General features: G+C 40.5%; 1 protein-coding gene across 1 annotated transcript in view; it reads left to right on the top strand.

Moving 5' to 3' along the window:
- Window positions 1–18,716, top strand: part of gabbr2 (gamma-aminobutyric acid (GABA) B receptor, 2) — a gene marked incomplete at its 5' end in the record, with an annotated part of 163,285 nt that overhangs the window by 70,329 nt on the left and 74,240 nt on the right. Inside the window, 5 exons of the mRNA XM_046059150.1 lie at window positions 5,461–5,526; window positions 6,022–6,210; window positions 6,887–7,129; window positions 14,152–14,212; window positions 18,551–18,631. Of these exons, the coding sequence (XP_045915106.1) occupies window positions 5,461–5,526; window positions 6,022–6,210; window positions 6,887–7,129; window positions 14,152–14,212; window positions 18,551–18,631 (640 nt within the window). The remainder of the gene's footprint in view (window positions 1–5,460; window positions 5,527–6,021; window positions 6,211–6,886; window positions 7,130–14,151; window positions 14,213–18,550; window positions 18,632–18,716) is intronic.

Genomic DNA, 18,716 nt, shown 5'->3' on the forward strand with positions numbered 1-18,716 from the left:
TGTGTGTCTATATATATATATAGCCAATATTACAATGTTAGACGTTGTCACCATTTACTCCAGCTTTTGACATGCATGGTTGATCAGAATTTGCTTGGATGACTCACAAATGCATGACATTCAGATGTAAATGCAGTCAAGTGTGATGGTTAAATTATCCTAACTATCTCCAGAGGCAATCAGAGATGCATGTGCCCTCATTTACCACTGGTATGTGCACCATGACTCAGTTCCACATACAGTTTACAGTAGGAAGCATTGTCAATGGAAGTAAATCGAACACGCGACCAAGTGTCTGGTGAGCTCAACTTGTAACATACCAGGTGTCAGTGTAAAGGACTAAAAAACAATGTTTTCATAGGATGTTGCATACATGGCACAGTGAGAGTAAAGGTGTTGGACGTGAAGTGAAACAGAGTAGGATACAGAAAGAGAGAGGTCTGACGTGTGAGTGGAAGATAGCATGCAAGATGGAGCAGGTTGAAAGAAATGCAATAGAGATGGCGAGACAGAGGAATAGAGAAGGAACAGGAAGATAAGCTGTCTTTCCTAGAATATATGTAACTGCATGTTGAGGGCTGACATTTTAAGCTGACAACATTCTTCCTTGATCAACTCTGAATATGCACAGCGTCGCCTCGAAAGCTTTTCAGAACGTTTTGTTGGGGTGGGGGTTGGGGGGCCTCTGACTCCCTAATGGTCTGTTTCCCGCTCATCTTGCAACAGCAGTTTGCTGCCTCCCCGACAGCTACGTAATATGATGAGGTAGAGGGTGACACAGATTTTGTGAAGGCTGGTCTTTTTTTGGTACAGTGTGTGATTGTGTATGTGCAAGGGGGAAGAAGGGGGCCATGGCGTCACTGTGTGATCCACAAATAGAGCACTCACATCTGTGATCCAGCTGGAATATTCAGAACGCAGACAGGCATCTCCGCTGCAAGTCGTTGAAGCAGCCCTTTTCTCAGTCCCACGATACTGGACAAAACATCAGATAACAAAGGCAGGCTTACACACCCACACACAAGCAGACTTATGCACTCATACACCCACACCTACCTTCTAATCATAGTAACAATCAAGTTTATTCTTCTTCAGTTTAAACATAAAATAACAATGCTAGCAGACATTTTATAGACCAGGGCTTTATAAGATTTCGAGAGCATGCACTCAATGGAGCGCCACATGAGAAAAGAATGTCCTAGAATCTAAATAAAGTCCAAAACACTTTATTATTTATTATGATTTAATTATTTATCATGCATTCAGAACTCAGCTCCTCAGATATGATGTGGTAGGGGATAGTCCATTTCTTTTTAAACATTTTTATTGCCTTACTGATGGGCCCTCCATACATGCATTACTTTCAATTTTATTCTCAAGTATAGTTGATTTGCGCACTAACTTTATCTTCCCCTTTAGCTATTATTATTTATTTAAAGCTATTTCTAATTTTAGATTTCAGTGTTCTCAATGGACAAAGCTCTGAAATCTGACACTGAAGAGTCAACAGCACGAAGCCAATGAATTCACAAAAAAACCTTGGATTGGAAAAGTAATTTTTCTAGTATGATTACGCATCAATGCACAACTATTCACCAGCATATTAGATAAATGCTTCTCTGGTGTTAAGGGGAGCACCCATATCCACAACCTCTTTAACCTGTGCAGTAGGTACTGTATGTTGACCCTAATTATACCATATATAATCCCAATTGTAAACAAAACTTACCTTTTTTAAAATACAGACTAATTTTGCATTCTTCATTGTCTTGCGGACCAACAGGGACCAAGGATCAGCTCAAGACAAATGGTTTGCACTGATATTATCATTATAAGTTTGTCCATTTCATATGGTCTGTTGTTGATAATAATCATCAGAACAGCTGCTGCTGTTCCTGTAATCCGCAGTGTTTTGTTGGCTCTCGTTTCAAATTGATGAAGCACCTCTGCTGGTCCAAATCCCTAAATAGCACCAAGTTCCAGCAAGAGTCTCACTCTGCGAACACAGTCCTCTTCACATCCATCTTTAAGGACCAATCCACGCCAAATTCTAGGTCTGAGACGCCAATGGTGTCACACTGTTGTTTTGAGTTTGTTCTCCCCAAATGTGCTTTTAGTGACAAGGTCAAGAACGCTCAGATATTGTGGTACATAACAACAAGTTCCCACCCCATAGCGTCAAATACAGACGCTTTGTCAGACTTTCTCACTGGGACGTCATTTGACACCCTGCGACGACAAGTGACTTTTTTAATTTAAAATGCAGCAGCCTGTTTATTCAGGTTCAGATAATGTGGTCATTACAGTGTGTATAACAATCAATGCTCAGCTAAGAGGCACATAAATCTGTCCTGCAAGTGTGTGCACTGGATTACATGCACTGCACACAGCACACTGGCTGCACAGTAATCATCACAAACAGACAGGGGGATGGTTTAGTGGGAAGAAGCAACACATTGCCCAGTCTACAAATCACATCTCCTACAACCTAATAAAAGACCATCATTAGTACACTCTGTGTGTGTGTGTAGATATGTGTGTGTGTGTGTGTGTGTACATGTGTGTGTGCACCTAATAAGCCTTAACGGTGCCTGATTGGGCTTATGAGGTACAGTATTACATATAAATCACCATCATAAAGTTACAAACAACCCTGTCATGGATAAAGCAGTCAAGGCTGCCCTTAACACTACCCTCTTTGAGAACAATTATTGTTATAGTTATATAAAAGCTCTAGCAATGAGCTAACCCTAACCCTAACCCCTAACCCCTAACCCTAACCCCTCAATTTGAGGCCACGTATTGCCCCAGTTGGCCTGTAATGCACAAACACAACACATTTACTCATGGCCTTGCCCACAACTACGAAGTCTGGTGTCATTTTGGGTTAAGTGCTTTTCGTCCAGAGAGGGGCAGTATTATTGAGTAGCCATTCGCACTTTACAAACACACGCACGCATACGCGCAGCCCCCCCCCCCCTCCCACCCACACACACGCGCAGCCCCCCCCCCTCCCACACACACACATGCGCAGCCCCCCCCACCCACACACACACACACATACACACATACACACATACACACATACACAATAATGCAAGTGCCCACTCCAGAAAACTTCATAACTGTCACCTGCCCTTCTTGCACATCTACACACATACACATTGTGATGGTGCCAGAGCAGTGGAACAACACTAAGGGCTTTATACAAAAGACCCCTTAAATGTCCCAGCATGCTCTCTGGCTCTAATGAGAAACCACCAGAGAAGCCTTTTGATTGAGCAGTCTAGCTTTCTGAAAGTGCACTTCCTCTTTAGTGTGTGTGTATACGTGTGTGTGTGTGTCCTATATGCAATGCTAGATATATATAGATGATTTTGTGATGAAATTAACCCTAGAGCTGAATTTGGGACTGGTACAATAGCGTCTCTCTATCGATCTAGAAAGCTATAGGTATATCTATCTGTCATCGTCTATCTAACTAATGTAAATTTATCTTATATCTCTATAAAATCTATCTATTATATCCAATATATTTAGAGGCTTAACTACAATGTTTGGCAGTTAGAGCTGGTAGCTCCTTAAGGAATTGGAATTGTGATGACAGTGATTGGTTGCCCCCTCCGATCTGTGGGTGCATGACATATGGTAGAGATTGCCTGAGGGAAGAGGACTTCATGAACTGTATTGTAATGGTTTCTCATTATACAGAATACAGGCAGGACACCACAGGTTCCCTGAAATTACAGCAGGTGTGTTTGTCAATCCACTGTTCTTTGTTTTAATTTTATATTACAGTTCAACCCAGATCGACTATAAATCATATTTTCAGAGTGTTGTGTTTCATAACTGCATTTCAAAAAGGCCTTGCTTGAAGTCAGAATGCCACTAAAAATGTTTTGTTGTATGTTGTTTTTAAATGTATAGCATTTTCACCTAATCGATAGACGGGACTGAACACTTCAGAACTGCATGTAGCACTTAAAGTACATGACATTAGCATAGAAAACACACTCAGTATTTAGTATGTATTCCTAAACCATGAGAATCCTGTTACAAGGTGACTATTGGTGACTAATCTCAAAATAATAAAGTATGTCTTCCATTAAAGTCAATAACATAATCGATTGGATCCTTAGATTTGGTATTCTGTTTGTCCGTCTGCACTGTCAGGGTTAAATTAGGCCCTTATAACATTTTTCTCCATGCATCACACATCACCTCCAGCCTCGCTGACCATGTAGATTCATCAAAGTTGAGTCTGTAATATTGGATTGGATCTGGAGCAATTTTGTACTGTAATGTTTGTGTTTTGACACGCACATATGCACACATCCACACATCCACTTATGTGCATTTGTGTGTATAGGCCTGTGCTGTTTGTACAATAGATGTGCTTGCGCACACTAAATGACAGACTGTTGGCCCCAGAGCCTGATCTTTTTTCCCACCATGAAACATGCTGCACTTCCACCCGGGCAAGCTGAATTATTTACTGAGTCAATCACCAGGCCATGTGCTCTGAATCCCCATGTAAATTTGTGCTCTCCAGCCTGGTTGGCAATTCTGCTCACTGACATTAATGTCTCTCTTGTTACTGATTGACGCAGTGCGACTTAAAATTACCTTAGCCTCTCAGCTGCTGCTTTGCCATTCAGATCCCACATACCTAGTAGCTACTGATGAGATAGACATACACTGTTTTATGATAAAAATGCGGAACATGCAACATGGCTGATTCTATGTCCATTTCTTAATAAAATTTGATGTTGCAGAATGATGAGAAAAGGCATCACAAACAAGGAAAGTGATCCTAGAGCAGATAGTCTTTTTTGTCTAATGGCTGTTAGCAGTTCCTGGGTAACAAGCAAATATGGCTAACATGTGCTACAAGATTACAGTAAAGCCAGGGGGTCACAAAATCACAATAGAAGTGTAATGAACACTGTAGGTAGGTAGGTAGGTAGGTAGGTACATTTATTTGTCACAATATAACAAGTTATAAAGTGAAATTGAGTTTTGTAACTCCCTTCGGCTACATAGCAGACAATATACATAAATACAGAAGCAATTATAAAAATGGTAAACAGAAATAAACTATAATCAATGGAGCAGTGCTGAGGTTGAATTTGAGCTTAAAAGTCTGATAGCTGGGGGAAAAAGCTGCTCTTCAGTCTGGTAATGTGGCAGCTGAAACTTTATATCTCTTCCCAGAAGGCAGCAGGGTGAAAAGGCTGTGGCTGAGCTGGGTACTACCCAGAGGATACTAAAGGATAGTGTATGGTGACAGTGATACAGTATAATTTTGATTTTATGACCATGCCGTTTCACATCAAACACATTCTGTAGAGGTACCTTAGGTGTGCTGTAACATTTTGTGTGCATGAGTGCTGGAAAACTTTGCTCATATTTGCCTTTTAATTCATTAGTCAATTCAAGACTTATTCTTTCTTTTTTCAGGACAACGATGTGAGAATCATCATTGGCCAGTTTGACGAGCACCTGGCCGCCAAGGTTTTCTGCTGTGTAAGTCTCCAGTCTACACATAGCTTTCGGATATCAATTTTTGTCAGTGCTGTCTATCAGTGTCTTGCCAAGTTCTGACAAAAATCTTACATTTGGTATACAATTGGTGCAGTGCTTCTTTGAACAAATGATTCAGACATGATGTGATCTGGTTTGATCTAGTGGTGAATATATGCCTTATGCACAAACCTGACAAAAACTAATCTGAACCTATTAGAATCAGTGTGGCTAAATTTAACACTTAAGTGTTTGGGGTCACATAATTTGGCTTTAGATGGTTTGGGCTCATGTTATGTTTTACCCTTGGTGCTTAGTTTGTGATTTCAGTATTTTTTAAACTCAGTTGGCACTAGACCAAACCTCTCAGACCACACTCTCGTTTTGCATTTAGCTCACATTAAGTTAGAATAATTACATATATGTTAATCTTCATATATCATACTGTATCTCCATATGGTTAGATTGCTTCAACCTCCTTTCTTCTACTCCATCCAGGCGTATAACCTGAACATGTTTGGCAGTAAATACCAATGGATTATCCCCGGCTGGTACCAGGGCAACTGGTGGGAGCAGGCCAACACCACCAACTGCACCACCAAGAAGCTGCTCACAGCCATGGAGGGATACATTAGTGTGGACTTTGAACCACTCAGCGCTCGGCAGATAAAGGGCATCTCTGGCAGAGTGAGTGACATCCGCAGTTGTGCTTCAGAAGACTGTAATGTTGATATCAAGTAATTCAGTGTGTTGTGAGACTTGAAGTCAAAGTTGAATTGTGAGAAACAGTGAGGAAAATCCACAGTACCAATGAGATGAAAAATTCACCACAAATACATTCAACCTTGATTTTGATGTTATTTCAGAAAGATGTGGTCAATTTATGCTATTGATGGAATGTATAGTATAATATATTGCAGCCAGCCTGAGATAAATAAAATGCGGGTGAACTGTGAAACATTTTGTTTCAGTTTTGTTGAAGGTCCTAACTTTATTTAATTTTGGTTTCTTTTTATAGACCAGAACTTAGTCATCCCTGTAATTACAATGTCTCTTTAATTGTGCTCAGAAGAATCTGTGGAGACATGAGAGAATGTTCTCCACAAAAAAGATATCTGCATGTTTCTAAAACCAGAGATCTCAACCAAAATCAATAATTTTTTCCACACTGAACTACCCAGCACTGGAGCATTGATCCCAAAACAGCATTTCCAGTAACTTTGTACCTCAAATTGCATAGAAAATAAACCCTTCTCCTTTGACAAAGTTGCACAAATAACAAAGACAAATAACATCTTTAAAAAGTAAGAGATATCTAGTTCACATTTTCTCATCTTCATCCTTTTATTTACCTCTCTTTCAGACGCCTAAGGAGTACGAGAGGGAGTACAGCCGGGAGCTTCAGCAGAAAGGTGTGGAGGCCAGCAAGTTCCATGGCTTTGCATATGATGGGATCTGGGTCATTGCTAAAACCTTGACTCGAGTGATGGAATTGCTCCGGGTAAAACAAAGGCAGAACACCTACCAGAACTTCACTGTGGATGACCGCGAAGTGGGAAAAATGGTGCTGGACGTCATGAATGAGACAAACTTCTTTGGTGTTACAGTAAGTGATGAAGCATATAGCGTTTTTTATTATATATCTGTACATCTATATATATATATGTACATTATGTAATTAAGATGGGTTTCTTTTACTTAACTAACTTTCATAATGTACATCAGAAGACTGATTGTCTACATTACATTTACTCATTTAGCTAACAACTCACATTTGCTATATATCAGAGGTCGCACACCTCTGGAGCAACTAGGGTTAAGTGTCTTGCTCAGGGACACATTGGTGGATGTGTTGCAGTGGGAATTGAACCTGGGTCTCTCACACCAAAGGCATGTGTCTTATCCACTCCAGGATACCCTCCAGACACACAAATTCTGAACATTTGCATGTACATGCAGGAAAAATGTTGTTGTTAATATTGATGAGGCACAAACTCTGTGTGTCCATGTGTTCTGTGTTTGTACAGTACGGAGTGGGCAAATGTCAGAACAACAAATAGTGGCATTAATTACTTCTCTGTAAGGCTGGAAGCTTGTTTGCAGAGAAGGTTACTTAGCCGTCTTTGTCTCTGTATGAAGCCTAAAGTGATGTCATTTGGTGTTGCCGACTCCCTCCAGTGCATTCAAGATTGATCCTGGTGGCTATGCTAGCTACAAGCTCTGTGTGTGTGTGTGTGTGTGTGTGTGTGTGTGTGTGTGTATGCTTGCTCACTCTCACTTCCTATTGAGCTGTTAGAGGATATCTCCTGTTCCCCTGTAAAGGCCACTCCATTATTAGAGAACACCATGCTGCTCCCAGCCTGAACAGCCAGCAGACATGCAGGGCTTTACGGTACAGCAGAACATTACTCATATCATGTTCATAATTGAGTATACAAAGAAATGGCCTGAAAAATGCAAGTGAGAAGAAGAGTGAGACATATTGGCTATGCTGGAAAATGACAGAGGTACATATGGAAGGGTGAGAGGCTAAAGTCAAGCTGGGACACAAGAGAGAAATACTGTAATAGAGACAATAAGGTAGAGATACAGATTCAAATATACTAAATATATCAACAGGACAAGAGAGAAAGAGAGAGACAGGAATGTAGCCTCGCAGAAAATCAGTACAGGCTACTGACTTGTGTTATTGTGGGTTCCTTTGGGGCTAACGTCCCTGGGGCAGAACCATACCAACTCCTCTGGGTCGTCATTCCTCACCCCTGTACTCTCTCCTCTCTGAGCCCAGATCCACTCAGGGCTGCTGATCAGGAGCAGGCTGACATTGAGTCTTCCTCAGAGACTCAGAGAAGGAAAGAAGTGCAAGAATATTGACGACTGACCATGTAACATTTCATCCCCTTTTAACCCCAGGCACACGCACGATGATGAAGTCCTGTTAGGTTGTTGGGATTTGCTAAATATCTGATTCTCTCCTTTCATATCAGTATTGATCCTACATATGTAGCCATCAGTGGCGGAAGAGGCCCTCAAATCTTTTACTTGAGTAAATGTAGCAATACTCTAGTGTATAAATACTCCATTACAAGTAAAAGTCAATTTCAAGTTTTTGATTAAAAAACTTACAGAAGTATGTGCCTCAAAATGTACTCATCAATCAAAAGTAAACATGCTCATTATGAAAAAGGCCCTTTTGAGGGGGTTCTCTCTGAAAGTAGCAGAGTAAAAGTAGAACATTTTAAGTGAGACATATATATATACATCACTTTATATTGCACTTTAGTATAGTATTGCTTTTTAGCCATTATTGATGTCACACTTTATAAATGAATCCTATTAATAATGTTGCTTTTGTCCCTGAGTGGGAAGCTTGCTGTTGCAGTGTAATGATGAAGCAATGACATAAACAATGAAAAAATTAGACTCTTGATTTTGAGGTCTGAAAGAGTGCACCGTTTCCACCGTGATGTCCTAAAGAAAACGAAACATCAGTTACAGTTATTGTTTAACCGGCTGAATTATTTTCATAATGATGTTTTTTATTTTGACAACTACAAATCCTCAATAGCAAAAAAAAAGAAATTCGGCGCAACAATATTGGCTGAACAGTAAACGATTATGTTGTTTGAAGACAGCCGCATTGCAAAATAATTAAATGCATCTTTGTACCAAAAGATTTGAGATCTATCGACTATTATAGCTGTTCTTTTAAGGGATTGCATGAAATGAGATCAAAAGTGTTCCCTGTATGTAGCACACACTTAGCACATAGAAACTTCCACCCACACAGCGATCAAAGACATAGGCAAAGGCAGGCAATTTCCTTTCCACACTGCATACATCTTTTATGCTATTTTCGTATTTAGATTTCAAAAGCAGCTATTACATAACTCAATTGGCTTGCCTGTGAATTGCAATAACTTCTACTGGCTTTCCAATAAATTAATCCTTGTGCAAGCACTAGTGAAATGGCAAATGGCTGTTGGTTTAAATGTTATGTGCACTGATCATACGGGATCATACCCTGACTTGAGCCTCATGTCTGTCCTGATGTCCTGATTTTACGCTGTCCATTTGCTGTGTACACGCACATGTCTCAAGGGAATAAACTCTGTCTGTTCTGCGTTGATGGCAGTCCTGCTGCTGAATCCATAGCAGAGGTAGCTGCAGCAGCAGGAGAGTGATCATGGAGGGCTCCACAGTATTGATCTGGCTGCTGTCAGGGCCACAGAGAAGAAGGCTGATTTTAGGGAGAGACTTTCAGGGCAGGATGATGTACACTGGAGTATACACCAGGGAGGGCTGCATGGGAAGAGACTCAGCAAGTTGTGATTGGGGATGACAAGTGTGTGGGCATAGGTTTGGTCCGCTGTGTTTTTATCTGTGGTCAGTGGTCATCGTGTTGGTATCAGTGTCTTTCTGGGTAATGGTTAGCAGCAAAGCCTGAGGCTTGACAGTCACATCAAGCAGACGCACTGAGGTGAAACAGAGGGTGTGGGGAGGGGTTTGTGCATCTGTTTTTCTCTGTTAACGTGTTGGTAAATGCACATGTGTATGTGTGTGCATCACAGTTCCATTCGCATCAACTGCGTTCCCACCTCAAACTCTGAAAACCCGGAGGATGTCACACCTGCCGCCCATAGACCGACATCTCATTTGACCCCAGTACTCCTGTCACTGACAGTTTTCTCACCTCTACAGACAAAGTAATACCTGGCCGCCTCCACCTGTCTCACCTCAGAAAGACACACTCACACACACGCGTGCACACACACACACACACACACACACACACACACACACACACACACACACACAGTGATTGCTCCACCAGCCACCATTGTGACTCAGGTCTGAGCATCCTTTGAATTTTAGACAAGGGACACCTGTCTGGGTCAATACACTCCAGTGAGGTTGCCTAAGCTGCAGAGGAGCATAATACCTTGTGGAAAGAGGCTTTACAGTCGCTTCTTTGAATTTTGGTCAAAGGAGGTTAATTTAATCTTTGTAGCGCATACATTTATTTCCAATTAAGAAAGTCAAAGTCAGTGCCTGCGTGTGTTTGATATACTTTGCTTGTTCTACAAACCGTGTATACACTTGAGAGAACAAATTGGGGGCTGTTAAACACACCATTTCAATAAGGCTTGCGATAGCTCCACTTTTGGTGATGTGAAGGGCAATTATGGTGGCAATGCTAATGCACAGCAAGAGCGCGAGGCTGCAGCTACTCTAAAAACCTGGATACATACACTCACTGTCATTACAGCTTCAAGTCAAGTTCCTCTGTTTTCAACCCACATTGTCTGACCCTGTTTACACACCACAGTTATCTGAACGTAATACCTAATGAGCTGAACTGAGGTGCTCTGCGCTGTCCTACTTACAGTTCAGGCATAATTGCACTGCATGTTGTAGGAAAAAGAAGTGTGTGACGAAAGGAACTTGTTAGCGTTGATGGGTCAGATTAACAGTGTCATGTGAAATCGGTAGCATGGGATCCGTTGTACATCACCAGGGTAAAGGCAACATTGGAGACTCGGGAGTGGCTCATTCTGCTCACACAAACACATCATCAAGGACACATGCATGTATATGCATAATGCGACAACATATTAAGTGCATACACACTCGAATAAACATCAAACAGATTCAAACAGAGGGGTGGGATCCTGCTCCGCTACTTCAAAGCTTGCCATCTTTTTGAGGCAAAATTGGCTCTCCAGCTTCCTTTCCCATAATTCCCCCTTAGTTGTCTTTTAATCAGCCATTGCTATCTATCTGTCTATCTGTCTATCTGTCTATCTGTCTGTCTGTCCCCATCTCTCACTGTTTCTGTCTCTATCTCTCGCTCTCTCCCATCACCTTTGTTAGCCAGCCAGTAATATGTAAACCCAGTTAAATGTGTAATTAAGGAGCTCTGTAAGCAGATGGCAGGCTGAATTAATTGAACAGTCTTGGTAGATGAAGAGGGAGAGAGAGAGAGAGATAAAGAGACAGAGGGAAGGAGAAAATAGAACAAGAGAGAGAAAGAATGGGAGTACACGGAAGAGACAAAGTGACAGACGCCAAATTGATTTGAATATGTCTTACGAGATTGCCACAAATTTGAATGGCTTTTGGCTACCTTGTCTGCGTTTGCCAGAGACTCCCTGGCTTGAAATTGCTTATGCTGTTCCTGTGGAGTTTACAGTTTTTCTCAGTTGCTTTGGTACATTTCTCGAATCATCCTTAACATTTGCAAAACAGTAAATACATTTCTCGAAACAGGTAGTACAAACGGCACAACGCAGTGGTTTACCTGCAAAAGCCCATAACTTGCTCAAAATCCTTAGTCTATCTCTCAAAAGCAAATCTTTATGTCATTGAACATGTCAGTGCCATCAGAACGACAAGTCCTTGTGTCTTGTTTATGAACAAGCAAGTCAAAATGTTTAGCCATCTTGTCAATATAACAGTGTACTGTAAGTATTTTCTGATGTACATTTTGGCTAAGATTTTGATGACAATGATTGAAAATGCACAAGGCTGCACTTTTTTGGTATATATCACTTTCACCAGTACAAAGTTATACATTGCAGGAGAGAGGACAGGAATCACAGCTATGCTTTTACTGTTCATACTGTAATTTGTTGACAGAGCATGTCTTTGTAATACAGAAAAGAAAGAGACAGGACTGTTGCATGGGATACACCCCTTTGGCTGATGTTCTGGTCTGTTGTATCCCAGATTCTCTTCCACATCACAACAGATATCTTCATCAATTCAGGACACATTTGCAAAAAAATTCAAATAGACATGTATAGAATGTCTATCTATATATACATTCATACATATCCATACAGAAGCCCTAATCTACGGAAGCCCTTATCAAATATTTTTTTACTCTGTTTTCCTGTGATAATGGGATAATTTTCTCTTAATTTTGAGATAAGCATAATGGTAATTATATTGTGGCTTGCAGTGTTGTTGGTTAGCTCACTTGGTAGAGCACAGAACTTATAGTCTTATGGTTGTGTGTTCAATCCTCACTGAAGACAAAATTTTTCTTTTTAATATTTTTCATAATCCTCTTCAACAAAGTTCTTATGAAAGGACAGTTTCACATGCTCACATTACTGTAAAGCACGTGCTGGACTGGACGTTCTTGGTCCACATCCATCAACCTATGGACTTTTCATTTCCCCATCATTCCCAGGCAGAGGAAATTCCTTCTCATTCAGGGGAATCCATGTAACGTTACACATTTCCTGACGGCTTTCGGAACCTTTGAAATAGCCGTCGGGAAACGTTTGATTGGATTCCCCTCAATCTCTTCATAACTTTTGCTGAAGAGGATAATAAATAACACACAAAAGAAGAAAAAGAAAGTCAACAAGAACAGGAATCAAACTAATCAAACTGAGCCCTGTGCTCTACCAACTGAGCTTACAAGTGACACTTGTAATTGCTTTGAAATTATCCTAAAGAAACGCACCTGCCAGCCCCTGTATTCAGCTATGGTTTGTTATCTCGTGATCACGAGAAAATTAATTATCCCGTTCTCAGGGGAAAACAACATTTGTTTTATATATATATATATATATATATATATATTACTGCTCACTGTGTATTGTTACTGTTTACTGGTATTTATGGTATTGTGGGAGAATAGAGTGTTGCTATATACTTGTAGGCAAACGACATGAATAAAGTATTTTAACTTTTATTTTTGATAGCATGTTCAACCATTTTGCATGTAGTGACTAATGCAATGAAATTGTGCCTAGATGTTTTAGGGGGTAAGATTATTCAACAGAGACTGGCATAATTCATTGTGATCAGCAGGACATAAGCAATTGATAATGTAGGAAACAGCAGACAATTGTACATAATCATTTGCATCAGTGTGTCAAGTCATTTGCAATTTTTTCAAAACAATGAGAAAGCGCTTTTATGATGTGCACAAGTGACGAGATGATGTGGAGGTTGAACAATTAGTTTTGAGAATTTCAATTCTGATCTGAGAAATGCACCAAAGCGACTGAGAAAAACTGTAAATCAAAGTCTTTGCATTGTTATTTGTAACATTTAGGGTGTTTGTTAGACCGACAAACATACCTTTTGGTGAGAAATAATTATTGAGAAATTTAAAATAATATCTCAGATACATTCACTGATCACCACACACTTGTCTGCAACCAAATACGAGAAACACTTAAAGAAAAGCATTTTAAATAAATGCTTTCTGAGCCCAGACTAGTACCAATGAAACATTTAAATCAGGCAGCCTTGCTGATCTGATGTTGTTCCAAGGATATTAGCAAATGAATTGGCCCAAAGATAATTTTGTTTACCTCTATAAACAGATCGGTTTTGGCCACTTCTAATCAAATGAGATGCAGTATGTGCAGGAGCCGAGATTCTGCCCTTTGCCTGCCAACGCTCCAGTATCAGGAAAGCACTGTGCATAAATTTAGTGGAACTAAGCTGCTTTTTTATTTTCTACTGAAATTCACTTTACTACTTATGCTGCATCTTCTTCAGCGGTGTTCAACGTTTTCATAATTCAAAATGCTTATAGTATATGTGATTTCTATGTTTTATGTAATATCAAAGACACATTTTTTTGTTTTTTCTTCTTTTCAGGGCCAAGTCATGTTTCGGAACGGAGAGAGGATGGGCACAATAAAATTCAATCAGTTTCAAGGTATGTGTAACGCCTCTATTACTCTACTCCTCAGATTAACTTGGCTTGATTATTCTCTTCAGTAAGTCATTTGGGACTTTAACCTTTGCTCAGACTATTTTGAATGGAAAACATTGTTTCAAGGCATCAACAACAAGCCATATTGATGTGTCTTTTGTGCTCACTTCATTCAGTCTGTCACACCCACCTCCAGTCAGACACCCTTGTTCTGGACCTGACTCTTTCTCTGAGCTGGAGTTAGAATTATTTCTATAATGTGTTGAATTCTAACCACTGCACGTGTGTGTTCAGCAAAACCTGCAATTGTTTCAGAAATGCAGTGCAGGATTACCTCAGTTTTTGGAAAGCCACTTATATTTCTCAAGCCTCCACGGTTGATATGTCTGTACCTAAAATGAATCCTGACCAACAGGACTTAGGAAAAGCTTGCAGCAGAGTCATACACACGGGAAAGGGAGGCTGAAGGATTTAACAGTTTTGAAGTCAGAAGCTTTGTATTCACATTTATCTCATTAGTTGTTTAGAGGACAGTCATTATTCGCATGACTGTAAGGGTTGTTTGTCAGAAAAACACAAACATGAAACATTTTAAACTGTTTCTCTGGCGAGGAAAGTCTCCACAAGCCTTTCTGTATGCAGTTGCATGCCCTCTCTCTGTCTGTGTGGGTGCAGGTTAGGTGAATCTAAAACTCTAAATTGCAAGGCCCATGGTCCTTTACTGTGCTTATTCTCTTCTTTGATGATAGGTTGTACGTCTGGACAGTCAAGGTTTGCACATAAAAACATACCTCAATACTCTCTGTCCTCATAGCATCATCCTGGGGTTGTTTTTGAGCCAGCAGGGCCAGCTGAGTGTGAGAATAACCCAGAGATTGCATCTTGATGCAGGGGATTCCCAGCTCCTAGGCTCCCCAGACTATATGTAGCACACTGCATGGAGCTGTTCAGTCCTCTCTGCCTAACCATCTTATCTTCCCCACTGCAGAGGGGTTTCGATCCCTCTGGCTACTTACATCACACTCTGTGTACGCATATGTATGAGATAGAGAGCAGTATGTGTGCGTGCCTCTGTTGGTGCACGTATGCATGCCAATGTTGTTAAAACCCAGGTTCAGTGGTTTTGACAAAAAGAGAGACCACACACGATTCCACAGTAAGAGTTTTTAGTGCTGCATGAACGTGTGCCATTTTATAGGCAAAAAAAATTATCATGCTGTAATAGACAAGTGCTCAGTGTTATTGTGTGTTATAAATGATGAAAAAATGTGTGCAGACAGAGAGTTTTTCAGGGCAGGTTGAGCCGTTTGACTGGGAGATGATGGGACAACAAAAGCCCAAATGCTTTAGCCTGAATCATAGCCATACACTTTGTCTGTCTTTCTTTCCTCATCCATATTTTACTTTCTCTTCTCCCTGTGCTGGTTCCTCAATCAAACCCTCCCCTGTGTTACAGCTATCTCTCAGTATCTTCTTCTAGCTTTCTCCTCCATCCCTCCTTAACCTTCACCGTATCACTCCTTCCTCACTTGTCAGGGATTGTGAATTTGTCACCCTTTTGACACACCAAGAGCCTGAGCTGTGTGGCGAGGAGAGGAGGGACAGCCCTGGCTTGAATATTTTAGAAGGCAGTGATCCTCAACATGACCCTATCATCTGTCTTCAGCCTCTGAAGCTCCATTTTGCCCAGTTAGACGTTCTTAGTCAGGGGCTTCGATGGCTCTTATTCCCACTGTTTCTCATGGGGATAAGAGATAGCTGGCTACAAAAGGTCTTGATCGCAGTTGCAATCCCTCTGAGTACAGATTTTAAATCAAAGCACTACTGAGCATGATATAAAAGGAAATATGGCCTTTCAATAATATATATACCAGTAAGGTGACATTGTGATACGTGTGGGTAAAATGTTAGGATGTTTTGTCTCTTTAGAGATAAATGATAGGATTTACTAATTACAACACCCCTCAGGTGAGAGTTAATTTTTGCGGGAATTTGAACTAACAACACCCTCACTGCTGTCAGTTTGCCTCCAGGCAATAGACCTCTCACAGTCCTTTCAACTTAAATGACTCACTAAACTATCATTCATCTGTACCATCAATGTTTTTTAAATGACGCTGTAATTTTTCCATTTTAAACATTCACAGATCTGACATGAATATCAAAAAAAAATATGGTTTTTGGATGAAATCATCCAACGTTTGGTTGGATGATTTCAAAATCTAGCTGTCTCTTGGTATTTCTCCAACGTTGCCTACTCTAGCTTTAAGTCAAAATTTGTCCAGCTTACAAATTCACCACTGATTTACAGTTGTTTAAAGTAACTAATCAAACAAATAGGCATGAAATGTCATTAAACAGGCTGAGCGACAGGTTGAGTTTTACCAGCCTGCTGTAGCCATCAATATTCCCTGTGGGGATAGAGTGCTGGGATAGTATTTTAGCATCTCAAAGGAAGAGCGCTGATATACAATCCCTTCTGCTGTTTAGATCCTAACAAAGGACGTGGTCAAGGGAAACATGGTTATTGATCCTCATTCAGCGCTGAGAAGTTTGAGAAATACAAATCCTGATTGTGCATGCACATAAAATGTACTGTTCTGAAATTGTCGCATTTTTTTCAACATTTGCTGATGCCTTGATGCCAAAATTGGAGATCAAATGAGGCAGAGAGAGGAGAGAGGAACACGGTGCCCTGTGATGCTGCAACAGCTGATGTTATCTGTCATTTTCCTAGTCAAGGACAATGCACCTGAGGAGTTCAATGAGCCTACTGTATATGAGTGACTAGAGGGAGAAGCAGAGACAGACACCACAAGAACAAATTACAGGTTGTTTGTGGTGCTTACAAAAAAAATCTGAATAATCTGTCCTCTCATCCCATGTCCTTCTTCTCTCCTCCCTGGTGTACACTCTAAGTGAGTAATCTTTATGAGTGAAGGAGAGTGATGGCCCAGGTTTGTCTGACAAGGTCATGCTTCCTTCAATATTACACCTGAGAGACTCATTGTTGTTTCTAAAAGAGAAAGCGTTAAATCCTGAAATAGCTGTGTTTGAAATAGCTGTGTCTGTTCACTGCAGCCTGTAAACACCTATATATATATATATATATATATATATATATATATATATATCTTCTCAGTAATCGGTTTTATATATATAAACCGATTACTGAGACAGTAAAAAACAGGAAGACCATTTCCTGGCCATATTAAGCTGCTTCTGAAAGCTACCAATAGTAAATCTTAAAAGATAATTTTACTGAGTGCCTTAAAATTCTGTGTTAGGGATATTTTGTTGTATTACTAATGGGTTTTGAAAGATCCTGTGATGTAAAGGTCTCTGTGAGGTTGTACCTCTCTGCCAGACTGTGCAGCTTAAAGCTGGGTCGTTCTTCACTGTGTCCAATTAGTGTTTGAATTAGATTTACTTGTTCTCTCAAAGAAGCCTCTGTTACATTTTCTCCAAATAAGGAGCACTGGTGCTACATTTTATAGACCCTTCAAGTTGCTTTGTATCTGGTATCCATTATTTCAGCACTTATTGCATAATGAAATATACCAAAGATTTCACATAAATCAAGCTAGAAAACTCCAAAACTTGTGTAAACATTAAGTCAGTTGTTGGGCTGTTGGCCATAAGATCACATAATGTTATTTTTAGCCTTGCGAGCAGTCGCTCACTAATTTGATCAAGACTGAAATATCTCAACATTCATGGCTCGGAGATGACGTTACCCAATAAAGATTTTCATCAAGCACCAACATTATGTATACATTTATGGTAAATAACCATTGGAAGAATTACCATGGAATTTGGTACAGACGTTCATGTTCTAGGGCGGCACGGTAGTGCGGTGGTTAGCACTGGCGCATCACAGCAAGAAGGTTGTGTGTTCAAAGCCCCAGCCTTTCTGTGTGGAGTTTGCATGTTCTTCCCGTGTCTGCGGTGCTCCGGATTCCTCCCACCGTCCAAAGACATGCAGGCTAGGTTGATAGGTTACCCTAAATTGTCCTTAGGTGTGAGCGTGAGTGGTTGTTCATCTATGTGTGGCCCTGCGATGGACTGGCGTCCTGCCAGGGTGTACCCCGCCTTGTGCCCGATGTCAGCTGGCTCCAGCCCCACCGCGACCCTGTACGCAGGATAAGCGGTTGATGATGGATGGATGGTTCATGTTCGGTTCTTGACAACAAACAATTTAAAACTATTTTAGAAGATTGCTAATTGCTTTTAAAAGTGTAAAACCAGGCTGAAGAAACTGGTGTTGATATCCAGTAGTCACTTTGAACAGATTAAGTACATGTTTTTTAATGTCTATATATTTGTGTGTTTCTTTAACAGAGGGCCGGGAAGTGAAGGTGGGCGAGTACAACGCAATTGCTGATGTGCTGGACCTCATCAACAACTCCATAAGGTTCCAAGGTATGAAGAAGGCTTGATACAGTATGTGTGTATGTGTCTGCATTTATGTGTGACTGTGTGAGCATTGTTGGAGGAATGTAAAACT

Source organism: Micropterus dolomieu, linkage group LG09 (assembly GCF_021292245.1).
Source record: "Micropterus dolomieu isolate WLL.071019.BEF.003 ecotype Adirondacks linkage group LG09, ASM2129224v1, whole genome shotgun sequence".
NCBI lineage: Eukaryota > Metazoa > Chordata > Actinopteri > Centrarchiformes > Centrarchidae > Micropterus > Micropterus dolomieu.